This window comes from Oryctolagus cuniculus, chromosome 1, assembly GCF_964237555.1.
Source record: "Oryctolagus cuniculus chromosome 1, mOryCun1.1, whole genome shotgun sequence".
NCBI lineage: Eukaryota > Metazoa > Chordata > Mammalia > Lagomorpha > Leporidae > Oryctolagus > Oryctolagus cuniculus.
Window position 1 is genome coordinate 135,822,748 of NC_091432.1, and position 22,604 is coordinate 135,845,351.

General features: G+C 43.7%; 1 protein-coding gene across 5 annotated transcripts in view; it reads left to right on the plus strand.

The window, feature by feature from the left end:
* Positions 1-22,604, plus strand: part of NTRK2 (neurotrophic receptor tyrosine kinase 2) — a 397,538-nt gene that overhangs the window by 273,598 nt on the left and 101,336 nt on the right. For all 5 annotated transcript variants that reach the window (XM_070065715.1, XM_070065713.1, XM_051833735.2 and 2 more), the window contains one exon: positions 21,603-21,733. In XM_070065715.1, coding sequence (XP_069921816.1) covers positions 21,603-21,733 — 131 coding nt within the window. The remainder of the gene's footprint in view (positions 1-21,602; positions 21,734-22,604) is intronic.

Here is a 22,604-nt window from a genome sequence, read left to right on the forward strand (position 1 = left end):
TATAGAATTCACTACATGATTTCAGTTCATTTAAATGAGCTGTCATTTGTTTTATGGTCTAGGATATGGTCTGTCTTAGTATATATTACACAAACACTTGGAAAAATATAAATTCTGCTATGGTTGAGTGAACTTTTCAAAAGTTATCAACTAGATCTTGTTGGATAATGGTGTTTTTCACTTCCTCTATATTCTTGCTGACGTTTCTGTCTATAGTATCAATTATTGAAAGTTAAGTGTGGAAGTCTCCAACTATAATTATGCACTTGTCTATTCCTCCTTTCATTTATATCAGCTTTTCTTACATATTCTTTAGCTTTCTCGTTGATGCAATCATGAAGTAATTATGTTGGGGTCAGCTAAATCTTTTTTTTTTTTTTTTTTTTTGGTAGATTGACCTTTTTATCATTATTTGATATCCCTCTCTGTTTCTGGTAATTGTCAGTGCTTTGAAGTTTCCTTTATCTGATATTAGTGTAATTGCTTTTGCAGTCTTTTGAAAAATATTTATTTATGTACTTGATAAAGGGAGAGAGAGAGAGAGTGAGAGAGAGAGATCATCCAGCTACTGGTTCCCTTCCCAAATGGGCCAAACCAAAGCCAGGAACTGCGAACACCATCCAGGTCACCAGATGGGTTGCAGGGGCTCAAGCACTTGGGCCATCTTCTGCTGCATCTCCAGACACCTTAGCAGGGAGCTGGATTGACAGCTGAGCAGTCAGGACCAACAGGCACTCTGATATGAGATGCTGCTGTTGCAAACAGTAAGTGAACACCACAATGCTGGCCCCAGATGTACTATATTTATCTTATTTTCTTGTTTCTGAAGGGTATTTTCTAGATTAATAGTTCTTTATTATCATTTAAATAAAGTCGTACTATTTTCTTTCTGCTTGAATAAATCTGCTGTTATTTAAATAGATTTTCCCCTAAATGTAAGATACACTTTCTTTGTCTTTAGTTTTCAGAAGTTTGAGTATGCTTTCATAGTGTGGATTTATTTGGGTTTACCTTGCTCAGGTTTCATTCCTTGGGTCTGTAGGTCTAGGTTTGGGAATTCCCAGCCATTATTTCTTCAACAGTGCTGTGACTTCCTTCTCTTCACTTCTAGGACTCTTGGACAGTGGGCGATAGAGCTTTGGGTACAGTGCCACTGTTCCTCAAAGCTCCATTTCTTTCTTTTTTTCCAGTGTTTTCTCCTTGTGTTAGTAAGATTGGATGTTTTCTGTAGTCTTTTTATGTTTACTGACTTTTTCCTCTGGCCCCTCCATTCTATAGTTGAGGCCATTTATTGAGTTTTACATTTGTTGATTGTATTTCCCATTTCTAAAATTTCCATTTCGTTTTCCTTTATATCCTCTATTTATTTGCTGAGACTGATTTTTTTTTGCATTTATTTCAAGTGTATTTGTAAGTATTGAAGATTGCTGACTTCATCAGCTCCAATTTTTTGTATATAACCAACCAAACGAAAATTCAGGGAATTCACCATCATTGCACCCTAAGGTCTCTAGGCAGAACCTTCTTGTGTTTAACTTTGTTGTCCAGAGTCGTTAGTTGTACTTAATGGGAAAATTGAGAAAAGTGCATCTAGCCTAGTTACTTAGGAGCAGAAGTCACATCTCTTATGTTTTAATCCACCACTGTGCCTCCCAATACGTTGAATTTTCTGGAAATTCAATAAAACTACTCAAGTGTAGAATACTTGGTATTTTTGTATCTTCTTAATTGAACTTACATTTCCCCCAAATCACTAGAGATGTGCCCTGCTCAGTACGAATGACATGCCTATGAAGGAGGCTCTTGAGGTTGGAGGAGATTGGAGTGATGAAATGGATATAAAGGAACCTTAAAGGAAGTAGACTTGCAGGTGGTAGGTTCAGAAGCAGAGGAGTTCACCTGGCCGGTGTGGCATCTAAAACGCATCAGTTCATAGTTACTAATGTGAAAGGGTCCCCAGGGTGGGTTGGGTCAACCTCTGTCCCAAGGAACTCCAGTCTGGCTGGTGGATCATAGCTACAGGAGTTCTTTAGCAAGCAAAAGGGTCCTACATACAGTCACTCTGCCCTTACAAAAGCAGCATTCTGCCAAGGACTGGGGAGGCATAGAAACAAAAGTGGTAGCATCTGCAGAAGGGACCTTGAGGGACGTGACTAGGTTTCACAGTGGATTCTTGGCTCAGGGAGGGCCAAGATCCTGTTTGGGAAACTGGTGGAGAATATTGGTCAATGGAAATGGCTACTCACGGTGATCAGAAATACCAGTGCGCCTCTACCTAGTGCTCAGCTGACATTACTCATTGATTTGTGGCACGATTTCCCAGTAATCCTATCAACACGATGGTCTGTGCAGCCACTACCAAGTGATAGGAAGAGGCACACTTGAGGAAATCTGTTTCCCAGCTCAGGCAAGGAGCTCATTCTAGGCACACAGGACATCAAATCCAGAGCAACCCAGTTGACCACTAATCCTAGCCAGGAGCATGCCTGAAACAACTCATTGCCTGCTCTCCTCAATCAGAACTGACCCAGGGCTGGTTGTCATTGAATTTGCTGCTGGTGACCTGCATTACAACAGCTGAGACTAGTCAAAGACCCAGTGACAGAGAAAAAAAAAAAGAACTTCCTTTGATATTAAGATCCAAGGCTTAGCTGTTCTATTTTGTTAATTCCTGCAGATTTTGAGTAAGCTTGCTTGCAAGCTGAATTTCAGGAGAAAGATGGGAGTGATTTATGGTGACATCTATTAAGCGTTTATAGAACATAATACATGTGTTCTTGCTCCTACCATAACATTAATTGTTGCTAATTAGTTAAGGCTGCCAGCTCACTTTTATGTGAGAGCCTGTCACACTCCCTTCTCCTGGTCCTGTTAATTAGCCTTCTAGAGTCTTCTAGTATCCCAGCATCCTGCAGTTTTATTCCCACTGTCCATCTCTCATTTAAACAATCAAGTCTGCTGGTTGGCTGTGGCTGGTTTTGGGTAGAAGTTTAATGCGGGGAGTATGGAAGTCTTCATGGGAAGTCCAAGGATGTCTGGGGACAGAAATCATTGTGTACACACCATCAGGCATTATGTAAATGCATTTACCCCCAAATAAACATCCCTCTTCCCAAGCTCTCCTTTTTATTAAATACTGGATAGTCATGGAATAATACAGTGAGGCGCTCAGATACTTATTTGTGTGTCACTTCTGGGGTTGCAGTGGCCTGGGTGGAGATCATTCTGGTGGGGCAATAGCCCATCAATACGTGCACAATGGAAGGAACTCGAGGGCTGGGCTGCTCCCTGGCTGCCACGACAGATGCCTGGCCAGGCACGTTGTGATGATCAGCTCTAAGGAATTCGCATTGAGGTGCTTCTGACAGCCGTGATGGGAACTGAGTCTGGGCTCGATCTTCATAGCCCATCGGGGCTTCCACTCTGTAGTGTCTTTTTCTAGGGAATATTGGTTGTCTAAGTGCTGGTGGCATTTTCATGGGAAAAGGAAGGTATTCTGTTGGAATTTTCCAAGGTTGAGCAGCCTTCCTTGTCCAGTCAGCATAAATATAAGGGTGACAGCCTCCTGCAGTTATTATCATCTATAATGGCAATAAAAAGAAAGGGCTTTTCCTAAACACAGTTCTGTACCCAAGGAAGCTTCTTTAATCCTCTGCTCATTGAACCAAAAAAACGGTCAGACACAGTGGAGAGAAAACTCTTATTTGCATTGATTGCATCATGCTTGCCTCTGCCCTCACCTCCTGTGAGGTGGCGTATTTCACGCATCCCCGTGGAAGGTAATGTATCTTCATGGACTGGCAAGCAGCTGTCAGTGTAACAGTGGGGTGTCTGGGTGTGTGCAATGCCCACACGCTAAAATAAAAAGCGACTAGAAAGTATGACATTGCTGTTGAAATTTGAAGGGGAAGTGAGTTTTTATTGAACTTGACTTACAACATTGGAGGCTGTGGCTGTCTGTGTTCCAACGTGTTCATGTCCGTGAACCCACCGGCTAAGAAGAAGAAGGGAGCCCACTGGAGTCAATACGTTGTGCATTGGAGCCAGACTTCAGATAACTGGTGCTGGATAGGCAGCATCAAGCACCAAGACTCCGGGTGAGCCAAGCAATCAAGGTATTAAGATGCAGTCTCTCCAGCTGTCTTAGTCTGCCTTCTGTTACTATAACAAAATGCTTAAGACCAGACATTCATAAAGAAATGAAATTTATTTCTTGTAATTCTGGAGAATTCTGAGACATCCAAGAGCATGGTTCTGGCATCTGCATGGCATCTGGTGAGGGCCTTGTTGCTTCACATGTTGGTGGCAGAATGCATCCCTGGGTGAGGCTGGGAATGTGCATTGGCTTGGGTCCCTCTTCTTCTTATGCCAAGTGGGGCAGGGGGCTCACCATCATGACCTCATCTAATCTTTTCCTTTTTTTTAAGATTTATTTATTAATCTGAGAGGCGGAGCAACAGAGAGGGAGAGAGAGAAGGAGGGAGAGACACAGAGAGAAAGAAATCTTCCACCTGCTGATTTATTCCCCAAATGGCCCTAGCAGAGGGGCTGGGCCAGACTGAAGCCAGGAGCCTGGAACTCCAACCAGATCTCCCAAGTAGGTGACAGGGGTCTAAGCCCTCAGAGCATCCTCAGCTGCTTTCCCGGGTGCATTAGCAGGTAGCTGGATCATGAAATAGTACTCTGATACAGGATGTCAGCATCACAAAGTTTGGCTTAACCCACTGCACAAGGCTGAGCCATCATCTACTTGTAATTTCTTCCCAAATGCCCCGCCTTCAATTACCATTAACTTAGATATTTGAGGATTAAATTTCTAACATATGAATTCCAGGGAACACACCCAAACCATGGTTACCATCCATCACTGTTATACCCATGGGCATCCCCTGTCCCTTCTCTGTCTTCTCCCCTTCCACTCCACCCTGGGCCATCTTTGCATCTACTCTGCTTCCCATCTTCACATCCACGAGCTGCTATGGGTCCTCTAAGAGATGCCAATGGTCAGCAGCTCCTGCCGTCACATGCAGGGTCACATGATGTGAGTCCATAGTTGCCTGCCCTGGACAGGGCTGGGTGTGATGGAAATAGCATTCATGGATAGCTGGCATCTTTTTATCTCTAAGAAATCTTGAATGAAGGCCAGGGGATGAAAGAAGGGACACTTTATGACAAATCTCTGTGATTTTTGAAGAACTCTTTGCTTTGGTGACTCTGGATCCTTAAATTCGGCAGCGTGGTGCCATAGAAACAGGCTTGAGACAGATCATTTGTATTTCTGAGTGTGGTGGCCTAGTGAATAATATTGTGCTCTGATTATCAAATAACTTGGCCGTTAGGACCCATAGCTTTCCTTTCAGTTTCACTGCTATGCTGTAATCCAGAACTTCATAACTATGCTTTTATCAAGGCAGCGACCCCTTAGCCACTCTCTCTCTCTCTCTCTCTCTCTGCTTCTGGGTCCTTCCATTTAATGTACTGTGCAAACTGACACCAGGTAATGTGCTTTTCATATGAGTCTAACGTCACTGTCTTGCTCAAGAACTCACCATGGCTGCCATCTATGCCCGGAATCCAATCCAGATCCCCCACGCAACCTCCAGGCTCTCTATGACCTGGTCCCACTATCTAAACACACGTCGAAGCTCACACCCCACCGTCTCTCATTATACTGCTGATTAAACAGAGCGATCCTAGTCCCACCACCTGCCCTTGCGCCTTTGCTGCTTCCCCTTCAGGAAGGCCCCTCCTCCGCCTCCCCCTGTTGAAATAAACACATTCTTCACGTTTTAGTCTGGACGACTCTTATGTCTGTGTAGCCTCTCTGAGTTCACCTCACTCTTAGAAGCCAATGCTAGGCAGTATTTTTGCACTAGCATCTTGCATTGATCTTGGCTACAAATCTCCAGAAAGGATCTTGACTCTTAGTCTCCGGAACGCCCACTCAGGAGGCCATTCTAGGAAAGCACCTTGAACTTGGAATGAAGAAGCCCAGGTTGGAGCTTAGGCTGTGCAACTGACTAACTGTGTAGCCTTGAGCGAGCCCCTTGACCTCCTTAAGCCTTTGTCTCCTGAGCTGTAAAATGGGCTCAGGGTAATTTCACAGCCTGTTTCACAGAGTTGTTTTAATGCTCAAATAAAATAGCACGTGAGAGTGCTTTATGAGCTTTAAAGTGCTCCAGGAGCCAAACAGACCCATTATTATTGTCGCTTGTCTGTAATATTTAAAGTTAAATTGAACCAATAAAGTGTATCGAGAGGCACTCTGTAATCACTAGCGCCAAATTGCTAAATAACAGCGGTCACACCATATGACATTAATGGCACATCGCGTTGTTCCGAGTGCTTTTTCTTTAGAATACCATTGTGTTCTTCCCAGTGTCCCATGAGGTCGTGGGGGTCAGAGATTTTTATTCTCATTTTTGCAGCTAGAGGAAAGAAATTCATCATGTGGGTTGCTGTAAGTCGTGTATTTACTTAATGGCCGAGATGAGGCTTCCATTCTGCCTGCAAATTGGGGTCGTCTTCAGCCTCTGCTTCCTGCATCACCACCCGTGCTGTCCCACGCCTTCCTCTGTGGTTTGCACTTTTCCTCCTTTCCTGCCTCCAGGAAGAATCCCGTTCCCAATCCTTTCCTTATAATCCCATGCATGCAAGTAAGGTGGAGAGACCAAACATAGGGGAGATTTTATTGTTTCTTACAAAAATAGTCACGTGTCACCTAACGGCGGGGATGCATTCTGAGAACTGTGTGGTTAGGCAATCTCATTGTGCTGGAAGCATCGTGAATGTACTCCCACAGATCTAGTAGGGATAGGTCAATCCCTCAAAGCAATTAATTGCCTCTTGACACAGTCAGTAGACGCAATAAACACAAAGTGGATGAGGCTGCTTCTGGTGTAACATACGAGAGTGTTTTACAGTTTGCTTGTTTCTAATGAGTAGAAAGTATACTCTAAAATAAGCACAGTACAGGGGCTAGGCAGCCATCGCCATGCCAGCATCCTGTTTTAGAGCCCCAGGTAACGTCCTAGCTGCTCCACTTCCCATCCACCTCCCTGCTACTGCACCTGGGAAGACAGTGGAGGATGGCTCAAGTGCTTGGGCCCCTGCCACCCATGTGGGAGACCTAGATGGAGCTTCTGGCTTCTGGCTCTGGCCTGGACCAACCCCAACCTTGCAACCATTTGGGGAGTGAATCACTGGATGGTAGTGTGCTCTCCCCGCCCCTCCCACCTCCACCATCACTCTGCTTTTCAAATAAGAAATCTTTAACATACAAATAAAATGAGCACAGTGCCGGAAATACAGAAGTCGGCAACACAGTCATCTGCTGTCATTACTATGGATTAAGTCCCGTAGGTGACTGAGTGTGGCAGTGCTGTGGGTTTGTTGGCGGCAGCATCACCAGATATGGGAGGAATGTCTCGTACTATAGTGTCGGTAAGAGATACAGGCTTTGCAGCTCCGTTGTGATCTCAGGGGTCCACCTGTGGTGTGTGGCTGCACTATCAGTTGAATGATGTGTTCCTAGGCAGGAAAAGTCTGGATCTGAACATGGGCAGTCCAGCATTAGACCCTGGTTATCTCTGTACATGATTACATTTTCTTGAGAATTCAGATTCTCCCTAGTGGCTTGTCCACCCACGCAGGATTTCGATGTGTGTGTGCGTGTGTGTGTGTGTGTGTGTTTGTCCTGGGGATAAATAATGAGCTAGCTGATCCTTTTCTAGACTAAAGATAAGGTGCACCCCACTGATACAGATCTCTCTCCAGGGTCAAGCCCTTTCCCACTCTTTGTACTTCCTGTCTGAAGTCACTGCAGGGTCCACCAAATGGAGCAATCCCAATAGATTGCATCCCACCACCAGCCCAGTGTATGGGAGCTGATGACTCCTCCACTGTGGCACCTATGAGCCATCCCCCTTCCCAGGTGAAACGTGGGGATTTTGCAGTCATAACCATGAGGCTAATATGTCCTCAACTGCTTGCTTCTTCACTTTGACATGCTGTATACTTTAACTTTGGCTTATTCTTGAAGAAAATGTTCTCTAACGCAGTGTACTCAGAATACTGATGCTGATTCCATTCTTTGGGGGAACCTTTAATCTGCCCAGGACTATTTGCATATTTGTAACCTCATTTGTGGGCCATATGAAATTATCAACTTACAGTTTAGCCTGGTGTAGAGTTATTGAATTTTTAGTCCAGCCTGTGGTTGTCCTTGGCATGATTTTATGGACCTTATACAGCCCGTGGGCCAGGCGTTCCCCACCCCAATTCCTGATGTAAATGTTTCATAACAGCATATATGAGCAGCAATTTTAATTGTGCAGCAAAGGTCGTTTCCTTGTCTAAGCAGTCCTCCCGGGAGAAGGCAGTTTCTGTAAGGGACTCCATCACGAAACCTGGGGAGCTGTTAACAGCAGGTGAATTTGTCTGCCCCTCTACAGTAACCGCAACAGGACCCCAAGTCCGGCGGGTAGAGTGATGTTTCTCTTTGCTGAAGCAGTGGGATTTAGTTAATGTTTACTGAGCTGTACACTTTTTTAAAAAAAAATCATTTTACTTTAATGATACAAAGGAGTTGAAGCATTGACTAGAAATCTCCCAGCTGACTGCAGCACACAAAGCAAGTCCTTATCGCAAGAAAGAGAGGAGAGAGACCCAAGCACCAGGACTCTCATGTTGCAAATGCCCTTAGCTCTTAAACTACCTTCAACACCAGTGCTTCTTGACATGAGTTCACGGCCAGGCTTTGTAGCTCCATCAGGGAAGGCAAGAGCGAGAAGAGATTAATCTGGGAGCTGTGGAGAAAAAGGGTAGTTTGGCTTCTGAGGACAGACTATAGTAATATTCCGCTGACTTCATATGGTTTTTATCTTCCCTGCCTTGCCCTGCCGATACACTCCTGAGCCGTATATAACTGTGTTTGGTTGATAGATGTTTCTAATAAGCAAGGTCAGAGTATAATGAAAATGCCAACGGACGTGAGTGCAAGAGAATGGGGTTTGGGTTTTAGCTCAGCTCTGAGAATTTCCCAGTTTGTCGGTGCCCAGTTGACCTCATTTGTAAAATGAATAGGTTGTTCAAGGTCTTCAGGAACCCTGCATGAACTCTTGGAGAGCATTCCACCTGCCATGAAAGCTTCAAAGAACACAACTTGAAAAGGTGCTGGAGACCATGTTAAGTTAAGATAGGTGAGGTGAGCATGGTGTTTGCCTCTTATTCATAACACTGAAGTACTCATAGGGCAGATGGAAGTCCCAGTGAATGAGATTTCTCGGTGGATTTTGGGAACAGAGCTGATGGCGATGTCTTCAGTTTGGAGTGTGTTACAGAGGGCTCTGCGATGGAGGCGGGACTTTTCTGTTCGGTGGAAACTTGGGTGGCTCCAAGTTGGGGTCAACAGGTGCAGCAGGTGTAGCAGAGAGAGAAGGAATTGGAACGGCCTTAACAGGCCCATCAGGATGCTTGAATAAGACAGTGCTTCACACAATGCCTGACACACAGTTGAGGTGCAGTGAACACCCCGTTACTCTCCCTTCCTCTTATTCATCCTTGAATCTTCCACGGCACCCAAGTGCTTTTCGCATAGATGTTTCCATGGTGAGTGTGAGGGGGTAGAGGAAAGCATGTTGGCTTGGGCGATTCTCTAAGTGTTGTCAAACCATTGAGAAAAATAAATTCTATAGCTAAACCTTCACTGGCCTCCCTGCCTCTGATTTCATTGCAGCCAGAACAATCCTTCTAATGTCACCACTTTTAAAACTGTGAGTCTTTGACCTAAGCCTTTGATATAGGAACTGTTACAGGAGGTATCTGCTCTGTGTGTTAACTGAACAGGTAGCTATCCAGAAGTAGAAAATATTTGGGATGCCTCCAAAATTCTGTGTGTGAACCTCCATCTTTAAGTTACTGGACACACGCCACTGGCTGTAAGCCCTACCAATCATCTGTCTTTCTTTGGAATTTGGGTAGTCTGCAGACAAGGAAGGCACCTGAATGGAATGCTGGCGTGGAGTTCTTGGCTTCCTGAAATGCCCACCGCTTCCCCATGCTCTTTAGTTTAAGCACAGCCCCCTCTTCTATGTCCAGTACGTTCCTAGTAGAGACTCCAACCTGGGGTAGGCATTGGATGTAGCAGTGACTCCTGCATGGGTTCAAATCCTGGCTCTACTTCCAGCTTCCTGCTAATGTGCATCCTGGGAGGTATCGGGTACCTGAACTGAGTTTCTGGCTCCTGACTTTGACCTGGTCCAGCCCTGGCTGTTGTGAACATATGGGTCATGAGACAGCAGATGGGAGATTTCCATCTGTCTGTCGTCTCTCTCTCTCTCTCTCTCTCTCTCTCTCTCTCTCTCTCCTCTCCCTTCTCTCCTCTCTCCTCTCTCTCTGCCTTTCAAATAAATAAAATAATTAGATTTAAAAAGAAGACTCTAACCTGCTCTTCTGTTCGTTCCAATGATCCACAAAACCTTTCCTGAGCTTCCCAGGAGAGAGTACTTCAAAAAGTTCACTGAAAACTAAACTGAAAAAGAGATTTATTTTAGCACAAAAAAGTCTTGCATCCATGCATAGTTTTTTTTTTCATAATACACATTTTTCATGAACTTTTTGAAGCACAGAGATTTCAGATGTTTTTGCACCAAAATACACTTAATTTTTAATTCTATTTTACACAAATGTTTGTATTCACCTCATTGAAATTTTCCTTCTTGTCACCATCTAGCATGTTTTTACTGCATTGTTGCTGTATCAATAGATATTACCTCTTCCTGCCCTTTCACTAGAGTAGGTCCACTCTAATATACTTAGGTGTACCCTAATATACTCCTCATTATTGAACACACAGATCAGGACAGCCACTATATAACCACTGGTGAGTGTGAATGTGTGTGTGTGTTTTATTTATTTGAAAGGCAGAGGGAGAGTTGGGAGAAGATAGAGAGATCTTCCATCCACAGGTTTACTCCCCAAATGGCTGCAATGACCAGATCTGAGCCAGGAACTCCATCCAAGTCTCCCATGCAGGTGGCAGAAGCCCAAGGACTTGGGCCATCATCTACTGCTCTCCCAGGCACATTAGCAGGAAGCCAGACCAGAAGCAGAACAGCCAGGACTCAAAGTGGCACTCTGATTTGGGATGCCAGCGTAGCAGGCAGTGGTTTCCCCTGCTGTGCCATAACTCCAGCCCCGATCCATGTGGTTTGGAAGACTTCTGCTATGGTCGGGCTATGGCTGGATTGTGTTGAAATTTAATCCGTGTTGTGGGTACTCAGAGGGTGGAAACTGAATCTGATCATGGTGTTTGGAGTTGGAGTTTTTGAGCAGTGATTAGGACAAGAAAAGGTGGAGCCCCATGATTGAATCCTAGTGGTTTTACAAGAACAGATCAGAAGAGACATAGACACACAGGTGCTCCCTGTCTGTGGCCATGGGACGCCCTCAGGATTCTGCCACCAAGAAGGCCCCTTGACCTGACTCCTCCAGAACCATGAGTCAAACTAAACCTCTTTTCAAAAAGTAACTCACACAGCCTATGACATTTTGTTATTGACCACAGGAAATGGACTGGTATAGATCTCCAAGAAGAGCAAGAGCACGAGACCCCTTCCACAGCAGGTGCATTCTTGTTGGCAAAGGCCAACTATTCCGAAGGAGTCAATTAGAGCAGCTTAGTAGGTTGTTGAAGGAAGGGACCTTTCCGTGAGGCAGGCACAGAAGCAGAGAACCCCAGTGAGAAAGCAGACACTGGTGTGGAGCCCACAAATGAAGGTCTGTGCACCCCGCTTGGGAGGGGTCATACTTGGGACATTCCAGGGATGCTTAGCAGCCTCAAGGGAGGAAAGAGGGCGAGAGACCTGGGACACAGAATCAGAGGGGTAGGCAGGGAATACTGTCTGGCCCACCTGCCAGGATTTTGTACAATCACTCTGCATAATGATTCTTGAAAATACAAACATTGTTGGGGCTGACTGACAAGTATTGTTCCAGCAGGGAGAGCTGTCAGGGCAAATCAATCCAATTCTACCACATGCCAGTGTGTAGAACAGATATAATTTTGGCTGTTAGGCGATGTCAAAGCGAAGGATGTACCGTCTGTGTATTTTGAAGTGTGGTGTTCCTTTTAGTCTCACAGCTTGAAAGATTTCTGGGGCTCTTCCCCTGTGGCTGTTTTCTCCAAGAAGTTGTGGGAATTTAACTTCAAATAACTCCTTTGCTTTTATCTGCTGTAACATTCAGGTTAAATTAAGCTCTGCTTTCCCCACTCCTAGAGCCACTTGGCTCACATTCAGGTGTTACAACCCAGGTCAAGGGATCAAAGGGTCCTTGGCTACCACTGGCCCTTGTACAAGGCAGCTGGGTAGGTACCTGGTGTCTTCCCAGGAATTTAAGGTCACTTCGCCGGCATCTGTCTTGTCCATCACTGCACCTGACACAAGGCCCATCTTGAAGGCTTAGGATGGCTTGAGCTTAATAGGCCCCTTAGGAATCTGTGAAGTCCCACCTGCTCCTGTAGTGTCTCTAGGCTATGGCGAGCATCAGGGCCCAGGTCCTCAGAAAGTAGTTCCCTCCAACTGCCTCCCTTCTGTTTCACCATTTTTTTCTGCCTCTTCCGTTCCATCCACTCTATTCTTGCGCCTTCCCTAGGAATCTCTCCCATGAGACATCTCTTCTCCCTCCCCTCTTTCCCTTCCTTCTTTATTCGTTGTGTCTCTTCAACTCCCGACCCTCTACTAATCCTCCTAACTTACACAAATACTTTGAAATTTCCAGCTCGGTCTGAGCTCCCATCCTTTGGAGTTATGGCGGTGACTCTAGACTTCCTATCTGTCCCGCCATGCCATGATCCCACTCACAGACTCCCAGCCTCCTCCCGGGAAACCTCCACTCACCATCCCACTCCCCTCCCTCCCCTCTCTCCCCTCACTACTCCATTGCCCTTGATGCTCAGCCTTCTGGTCGTCCCTGACTCCCTCACATCTGCTGTGTCCTTGTTGGTCTTAGCCTTGTGTTTTCCCTTAGTCATTGTGAGGACCAGCTCTGCCACTGTACCTCATGGAAGCTTCCATCTTAAGGGTGGCCAGAATAATCTTTCCAATGCTTTTTGTCCCTGTCACTTCCTGTTCTCTAAGGTCCTCAAGAGAGCCACAGGACTCATCACTGAAGGGACCACAAAGCGTCACAGGACGCTGTAAGATCGTGGACTCCAGATTGTGGAATGTGTTCACTGGACTCATATTTCAGATGCCATTTAACCCCATCCCCACCCCAATCCTTCATTGAAAGAAGAGAAAATCAAGGCACAGAGCAATGAAATCACTGGTCAGAGATTCCATATGTAACAGTGCCACAACCTATCTAAACTACTCAATGAGGTGTTCAATATCCTCCATGATCCAGCCCATTCTCTTTTGACAGTGTGTTGTCTGTTACTCTACTTTAGGGGGAAAAAAGATTTGAAAATCCACTGTGAACTTTTTTCCTCGCCATTTTTGCTCTTTGCCTACTCCTTAAACAGACTCTTTCTCACCATTCTTTTCTTTTGTTCAATAACTCATCTATTTTTACATGTTCATGTTATTACTTATTCATAAAATGATGTTGATTGCCTAATGTGCTGTAGGCCCAGCAGTGGGCTCAGGCAAATTACACCGATTTGTCAACTCCGTGCCCAGCGCCTTGGCTACTCCCAGGGGCCTTTATTTTCACTTCGTTTTGATGTTAGGAGCTGTGGTCTCCCTGTGCAGTGCTTTGGCTGGGGGTGGCTTTTATGTTCTGTGTTCATTTCTCATTGAACTCCACCACGAGGAGTATCCTTAGGAAACTCACTACCTACTCGAGAGACACTGTTGAGTATGTCGATCATTATGGGTTAGTAACCCCTGCATAAAAGCTGTGCAATAGAATCCATTGACAACTAGCAATGATGAAGAATCGTACTTTCTAGAAGGAATCTATGTACTTTCACTTATGGATGGCTAAAAACGTCTGCATTACCGTGTTTGGTTTTTGACTTCTCGTGCTGCAAAAGCTTAGAATCAAATTATGATTGAAGTTTTTTTTTTTTTTAAGATTTATTTATTTGAAAGAGTTACACAGAGAGAGAAGGAAAGGCAGAGAGAGAGACAGAGAGAGAGACAGAGAGAGATAGAGACAGAGAGGTCTTCCATCTGCTGGTTCATTCCTCAATTGGCCGCAATGGCTGGATCTGCGCCAATCCAAAGCCAGGAGCTAGGAGCTTCTTTCAGGTCCCCCATATGGGCCATCTTCTACTGCTTTCTCAGGCCATAGCACAGAGCTGGATTGGAAGTGGAGCAACCAGGACTCAAATCGGCTCCCATATGTGATGACAGCACTGTAAGCGGTGGCTTTACCTGCTATGCCACAGCACCAGCCCCCTATGATTGAAGTTTAATAACCTTTTGGGACCCTAGAATCTGCATGTTTGTGTTTCTGCTTAATGCCTTGACTTAGCCTTCTGCTCTGTTTCTCCTGGCTTGAGCTATTGTTTAAGGGTTTGGTTTTGTTTGTGTCATATAAGGTACCTAACATCTTTTGTGAACAATGCAAAGATGACAATGAATGGCACATGTGTCCATGTGCTTTGTGGTCCCTTCAGTGATGAGTCCTTGAACACAGGGATTATTTCATTCCTCCTTTTTTCTGGACTGTAGAAAAATGGTCCAGGCATTTTTAGTAAGTGCTTCATACGGTTGAATGAACTAAATTCATACAAACTGAACCATCTATGAGTTGAACTCAGACATTTTCACTTTCCCTTTGTTTCTCATTAGAAGGCTTAGGAAATGAAGAATGTTGTAGTAGAGAGAACTCAGATTTCTTAGTACTTATTGCATCATTTTGGATGGGCTATTTAAATAGCTCATCCAATCCTCTTCATTTTTCCTTAATCTGCAAATGGATGTAAGACTACTCTACCCAAATACTGTGAAGATTGATAACTCGTGTAAATCTCTCAGCATGTTCATTGGCTCGCCACAGCCATCAGCACAGGTGAGGGGCCCCTTCCCTTTTCCTCCTTCCATTGGAAATTGTATTTGGAAAACGATAAGTAAGTGGATTGCTCTATGACCCCATGCAAGTCAATTAATTGTGGTGTCATCTGTAAAATAAATGTGACTATTGACCTCATCCAGAGGGATTCAAAAATTAATTGACCATAATGCACATTGGGATTTTTTTTTGCTGAAAAGTGTATAAGAATGGCTTAGTATCATTACATACCCTATTTTATTATCACTATTATTTATGAATATTTGATTTTTTTGATCCTGGTGTGTTTTATGTCTGTGATCTTAATTGCATTCAGTTTCAATTTAATACTGATGTATATCTTAATAAAAGTGTAGATACAATTCAAAAATATAGTTTCTATCTTTCACATAAATTTCTCTTTTTGTAAGTGGGTGATTTTATCTAATGTGATATACTGCCCATACATCAAGTAATGTAGTAAGTAATGTTTGTAAATTGTATTTTATATTGAATTCAAGCACTTTTCAAAGTATTTAACTTTGACATTCTGTTTTTCACCATTGTGTTTTATTGGCAGTTTTCAAATGACATTCTTCAGTATGAGATCTTTGGTCTTTTTCGATGATCAGTGTGAATGTTTCAGGATCTGAAGCAGAAAGATGTTAACTAAATGAAGTACCGGATTTCACTTTGAAACCCTCCTTGCATTCAGCCCCCATGAGAATCTTGTGTCCCAAAGTCCAAGGGGACTCCTGGGAGAGGCAGGGGACCTGAGCACTAGCTCTGTCACCTGTCATCTGGGTACCCTCACGGCCCTTCACTGTATTCCACTGATCTGCCAAACATGAGCGAGTCAACCTCAATGAGTTTTAAGTTCTCCTCCTATCATAACAGTCAGTCCCACAAAACAGAACCATTGAGGCAGGCCTACCACTTAGGACTGTGTGGCACAACAGAAGACTTTGGGAGCCCCAATGATAGAACACTACCTTCTAGGCTATACAAGGGGGGTTCAGAAAGTGCAAAACACTTTTGAAATCCATGTCTATGAAGGATCTTTAAACAGCTTGCCAAAAGGGGCCGGGATTGTGGGACAATGGGTTCAGCTGCTGCCTGCAGTGCTGACATCCATAGGAGCACTGGTTTGAGCTCGGCTGTTCCACATCAGATCCAGCTCCTTGCAAATGTACCTAGAAAAGCAGCGGCAGATGATCCAACTACCTGGGCCCCCGGCACTCATTTGGGATTCCTGAATGGAGATCCAGGCTTCTGGCTTAAGCCTGGTGCAGCTTGGGCCATTTCAGCCATTTGGGGAGTGAACCAGTAGATGGAATATCTTTACCTTTGTGTCTCCGCCTCTCTCTCTCTTGCTTTCTTTCTCTGCCTCTCTGCTTTAAAAAAAAAAAAAAGTTCTGCTTTGGAAATATATCAAATAAATCTTTAAAAAAATAAAAAGCACACAAAAATGTGTAATATGAAAAAACTATGTATGAGTTTCAAATTTTTTGCACTAAAAAAAAAAAACCTAGTTTTTAATTCCATTGTTCCATGAACTTTTTGAAATATCTTTGTATTACATTTCATCTCCCTACTTAAAAATTTAAAAGATCTTTCTTTTGGGTTACAGGTCACTTAGTACTTGGCAAATGTTAGATACTCAATAAATGTTCGATTAAAGGCTTGTGTGTTAGCCAGGATATGTCCACTGGGCTAAAGGTTTCTATGAAACTCCATTACTGAGGAAATGGGAAACACACATTTCCTATTTGAGACCTTAAGTGGATAGAGTTACGTTTATTTACATTTCAATAGTTTTAGATTTAGCAGGAATGGATATAGACATGGATTAATACTTTATCTACTCCTTGTTGTAAATGTAAAATATTTCCTGCTGGGAAGAAACTACCGAGGATTTGATTGAAGCAATCTAGGGTTAAGCATCTCTACGAACTGATGAAACTAGTTGGTGACACAATGCATCTCCTCACTGACTGCAGTGACACTGACACAAATCTGGAAACCTGCTCCCTTCCGGCACTCGGGAAGCCAATGACCAAGGGTACCAAATTTGCACTCTGAGCAATTCCACCAGTGGGAGATATACCCAGTGTGCACACCAGCTGAGTCTGCATGTGTACTCCCTCCAGTTCCAACTGATAGCTTCGCTTCTTTTGGCATGCTGAATTTCCAAAAGAAACATTTTGACCTTTTGTTTAGAGTTTCCTCCCAAATTTACAAAGCCATCTATGGTGGGATTTTGTCTCTCTCTCGTTTTTTAAAGAAAGGTATTTACTTATTTAATAGGCAGAATTATATATATATATAGAGAGAGAGAGAGAGAGAGAGAGAGAGATCTTCCATTTGCTGGTTCACTCCCCAAATGGCAGCAATGGTCAGGCTGGGACAGGCCAAAGCTAGAAGCCAGGAACTCCATTTGGGTTCCCATGTAGGTGGCAGGGGCCCAAGTCCTTGGGCCACCTTCCACTGCCTTCCCAGGTGCATTAACAGGGAGCTGAATCAGAAGTGGAGAAGCCGGAACTTGAACCAGCACTCATATGGGATGCTAGTGATGCAGGCAACAGCTTAACCCCTGTACCACAATGCTGGCCCTGTCTCTTTTTCTTTTTCTTTTTTCTTATTACAGTTATTCATGTTGAATTTAAAGCAATTCTACTCATGTTCCCCGAGTTAAGAGCAGAGAAGTAATGATTTTGAAAAAGGAGGCGCGTAAGAATTTTGCGTGCTTACACACCAGCTTGATGGCTTGCAAACCACCCAACCCAGCCTTCCAATGCCTGGCCTCTGAGCTTCACCACTGAAAGACAGGGGCTAAAGGGTAGCCTAGTGTTTCTTGAGCTTAGACAAGCCAGGTTGAGAGGGGACATGTGAGCCAGGGGCTCTGTGGGTGATGGGAGTAGGCAAGGTGTCAGTCACAAGAGGCCAGAGTGGTGCAGGCTGATGACTTCTTGAGAGAGATGCCTCAAAAGAACTGTTTCTCCAGCAGGAAGAGGAGTAATGGGATAAAGAATGGGAATGGCATCTCTTCGAGAGGGCTACAGACAAGGCATGGACATGGTTCAGAGAGAGTCAAGGTTTTAATTGAGTCGGAGAGGTGAAGGGACGCTTCAGGAGAGATGAGATAGAAGGAGCTTATGGATTCATGGGCAATGAACCAAGAGGGACCACGGGAGGGTCTGCAGAAGAGGCAAAGGGCTGCTAGCTGTGGCATGGACCAGCCATGTCAGGTTGAAAGGCTTTAGGAGGGACTTCCTGCGGTGTTTGAGAGAAACAGGAAATGAGGTAGGCTGGGCTAAGTCCTGACGCTCTCCTGAGGAGAATGGGAAGAAATTCTTAGCTCGACGACGTGGAAGCTTCAGGTGTTCTCAAAGAACTGGGCTGTTTTATCACTTGCATCAATAGGGTTGTTGTCAGTTAACTGAGAAAAGATAATGAAAAAGTATCTGTAGTTGTTATTGTTAAAAATATTTTGCAGAAATACTTATGTAGTGCTGACTGTAGGCAAATGATGGTAAAACCCTGCCAGAAATACAAATGCAAAATGATTACCTGTGTCCCTAAGTCTTAAAAAATATTAGTTTTATTTAGAGGGAATATCTTGGCAACAGCACGCCATTTAGACAATGGATGCTGCAGACTGCAACAAAGCAAATAGATGTTCCTAAAGAAGAGTTTATCGTTTCTGGGTCAACTTTGGAAAATCAGTCTAATCAATTTGGTAAAATTACAGCTTTAGTAGTTCACTTTGCACCAACTTTTCCTCCTGATTTGGATATTAAAAGAAAAAAAATATGTAAATGAAATGCAAAAAACATTAAATACTTGCCTTGGTCTGGTTAGAGGGTGAAGTAAATCAAGTGGCAATTTAATTCCCAATAAGCATGTGACAGCCAGAGAGTTAAATATTAGATTTAAGTAGGGCTGCTAATTCTTTGTAAGAATTACATCTGTGACTTTATATGCGCACTCTACCTAATGAACACATTTCTCTCTTAAATTCAGGCACTGCTGGTGGAGCATGAGAGATTAATATACATTTTTATATTCATTAATATTGTTGCTCATAAAAAGACCTTTTGATTTTTATCACCCTGAGTTCCCAGAGGCTCATAGAGCCATTCATAGATCCAATGCCATGAATTATCAGGGGGAAAAAATCCATTAAAGCAAAACCTTAATCACCATTCGCAGTTTAGATAAAGTTGGATCTCAAAAGAAATGGCATAGATATCTGCCATCCTGGAATGGATAAATCAATGGTGTATAGTCCGTTCACAGAATATTATAAAGTAGTAAAAGGAAAGAATTACTGCTGCACACACAACCATAGCTCCATCCCATGGGTGATGTTGAGTGAAGGATGCCAGATATGGAAGAATACATACAGAATGGTTTCACTCACACGGGTTCAAAAACAGGCAAAGCTTGAGCAGTGCTAAGGCTACAGCATTGGCAAACTGATAAGGGAGATGATTGATACAAAATTCACTATCGTGACTATCCCTGGGAGGTGAGTAGGGAAATGGGTATAGTCAAGAAAGAACTCAGATGTGCTTCTAAGGTGATCTATTTCCTAATGGGACTGTGAGTTCACAGTATTAATTTTGTTATTTTTGTTTAAATTGTAAAGATGTCCTATAATTTTTTGTTATAATGCAAAAATCAAGGAAAAGATTTTTTTCTCCATCAAGGACAAAAAACTGAATAAAGATGATGATCACCACAACACTAACTTTCTACTTTGTGCTTGGCCCCTGAAACATTATACTTGGTGTCAGGAGACATACAGGGCTTACTCTCAGCCTCAGGAGTTTTCAGATGTGAAACCAGTGGGAGAGAAATCAGAATACAACCAAGCACAAGCCATGCTACATTAGGAGTTCAGAAAAGGTCTTTGGTCATCAAGGTGGTTCTGAAAAGCTCTCTGAGGGTATCAGAAGGTGAACTTGGCTTTGAAAGGTGAACAAAGTCGAGGAAGCCAGATTATTTTTGTTCTTGACCCCTTTTCTCACATACATCATATCCTGCGATACTTAGCACAACTTAAAATTGGAAAAAGACTTTGTTGGGTAGAAGAGAAAAAAAAAAAAAAACAGCCTCTGAATGCAGACACCGGGGTTCAGAACCCAACTCTTGCATTCCAGGACTGTGAATCCTTGAAATTCCTGCAGGGAATTCCCATGGGGATTACATCAGAAAGGGATGCTTCACAGAGTTGTAAGAATGAGAAGAAAGGACACCCTTGGCCTCTCATTCCCAGCTCTGGAGGGCATGACAATCTCTTTATAACACAGTATTCCCTGCATATGCATCCTCCCCCATGGATGCGGAAGTCCATGGTGCTGCAATCCCAGTAGGCAAGCATTAACATAGAACCTACACCCGTTCTCCTGGGTACTTCAGATGGTCTCTAGATTACTTCCAACACCTCATACACTGCAAATGCTCTGCACATGTCTGTGACACTGTATTGTTTAGGGAATCATGACAAGAAGAAAAGTCTACGTGCTCAGTGCAGACGCAATTTTTTGTAAATATTTCTGTGTGCAGTTACTTGAATCTATGGATGCAGAACCCATCGATAGAAAGGACCAGTCAGTTCTACCACACAGGGGGAAGGAGTTCAGAAAAGAAGAATGACTGAGACCTAGGGGGAGTCCCAGGCTAAGAGGGTCCACACTTGATGTGTTGGGTGAGCATGAGCAAACTGGCACTGTAGCTTTGTCCTCAACACTCTCCTTTGGGCATCCCTATTAGCTATGTCCCTTTGTGCATTGTCTTTCTCTGGTTTCCACCTTGCAACCAATGGATTCTGAGGACCCTTTTCTGCTACCTCCCTAGTTCCCTAAGCAAACACAAGGATCAATGGCCTGAAACAGCTCTACTTTCTATAGAGAGCAATACTCTTTCCTCCTCAAATTCATCTATACTACTCTCTTCTTGAATTTGGAGAGCCAAGGTTGGGACTTGATTTTTAGAAGTGAGCCCTTAGCAGAGACCATACCTAGCTACAACAAACGGAGTCACTGAGGTTCAATCGCAGTCTAGCCTACCTCGCTAAAAGGCTAAAACCGTGGTAAGACCAAAGTCTTAATCAGTAATGCACAGGTCTTGCATTTTCTCTTGATGTTCTCTGAACCTGTCTCCCTGAGGAATCTGATATGGCTTAACAAAGAACGAGGGATTCCTGGCTTGCTGTCTCTGTCTTTTCTCACTGGATAACTGACTTACAAATGTACGCAAAGCATCTGCTTTATAAGAGATCTGCCATTCATGCTACCTCCTTTCTCATTGCTCCCCCTTTGGCCATTGGTAAATTTCATGAATGAGGTTTTGCAGCCAACAGCTAGCTCGCTCCATTAGGTTTATCAAAAACAATCATTGAGTTCTAGAGAGTAAGCAGAAAGAAGCCTTATACCAACCATTGTGGAGTTGGACCATGAGCTTCTCCTTTGGCTCATGGCAAACCGAGGAGAGGATCACGGACCTGCAAGCTCAAGGTGCAGGCCATTGGCTCCCCATCCTCTGCCTCCACCTCCACGCACTTCAATTGCAATTTCTCTTCTGTCTTTGTTTTGCAGTTGTTCAGCACATCAAGCGACATAACATTGTTCTGAAAAGGGAGCTAGGAGAAGGAGCCTTTGGAAAAGTTTTCCTAGCTGAATGCTATAACCTCTGTCCTGAACAGGACAAGATCTTGGTGGCAGTGAAGGTAAGAGAACATTCCAGAATATCTCCTTACCCATGGTCACCCTAATGCGTAGAGATTTTAACTTCATTTTATTATATGTTTGAGGCCACTTCAGGATATGTCTACTCTGGTTTGTGTTAAAATTCCTGTCCCTATGTGGGTGGTCAAGAGGTTATTTGGGGCATCTCCAATCATCAGGGGGTTCTTTCTGGGGACAGTTGACCAGTCTTTTGCAAGCCATCAATAGCTCTGAGCTACTCTTCCAAGTCTATGCTAACTAAATTCTGGATGGAGGTCAGTGAGTCAAGCAACGTTCAACCACATAAGTGTTGGAATATTAAACTTGTATCCCCAAATGGCTCAGTGCTTATGCCAAATGCCACAGAGGCTTGTCTCATGTTCAAGGTTCTGGAAGAGAGGATTGTGGACTTTGCTTCCCCCTCTTAACTTCCATCCACTGAGTTCTATTACGACTTACCTGGTCCCTCCCCAACATCCCAATGCCTGAGGCTTTGCACAGTGCAGGCATGGTATCATCTTGGAGCATGGATGATGTCCTCTGTGGATTTGGCCACCTTTGGAAATGTGAGGTTCTTACTAAAATAAAGAGATTTGAGGATCCATCATAGTCATATCCCCATCAACTCCAAAAAGAGAGCTGGTCTTCAATAAGATGAACATTATTGTTGAAGGGGATAAAACTTCCATTGAACTCTGTAAAACACGAGAATTAACAAAAACAGCACAAAGGATTCAGCAGGTCCTTGACATTTGCACTTTCAAAAATTTTTTTAAAAGACCACTAAAACAGTGGGACATGTATGTCAAAAACTTAAAAGATGCATGTATTTCATGCAGTTTTTAAGACACTGTTTGGGATGCCACATCCTCT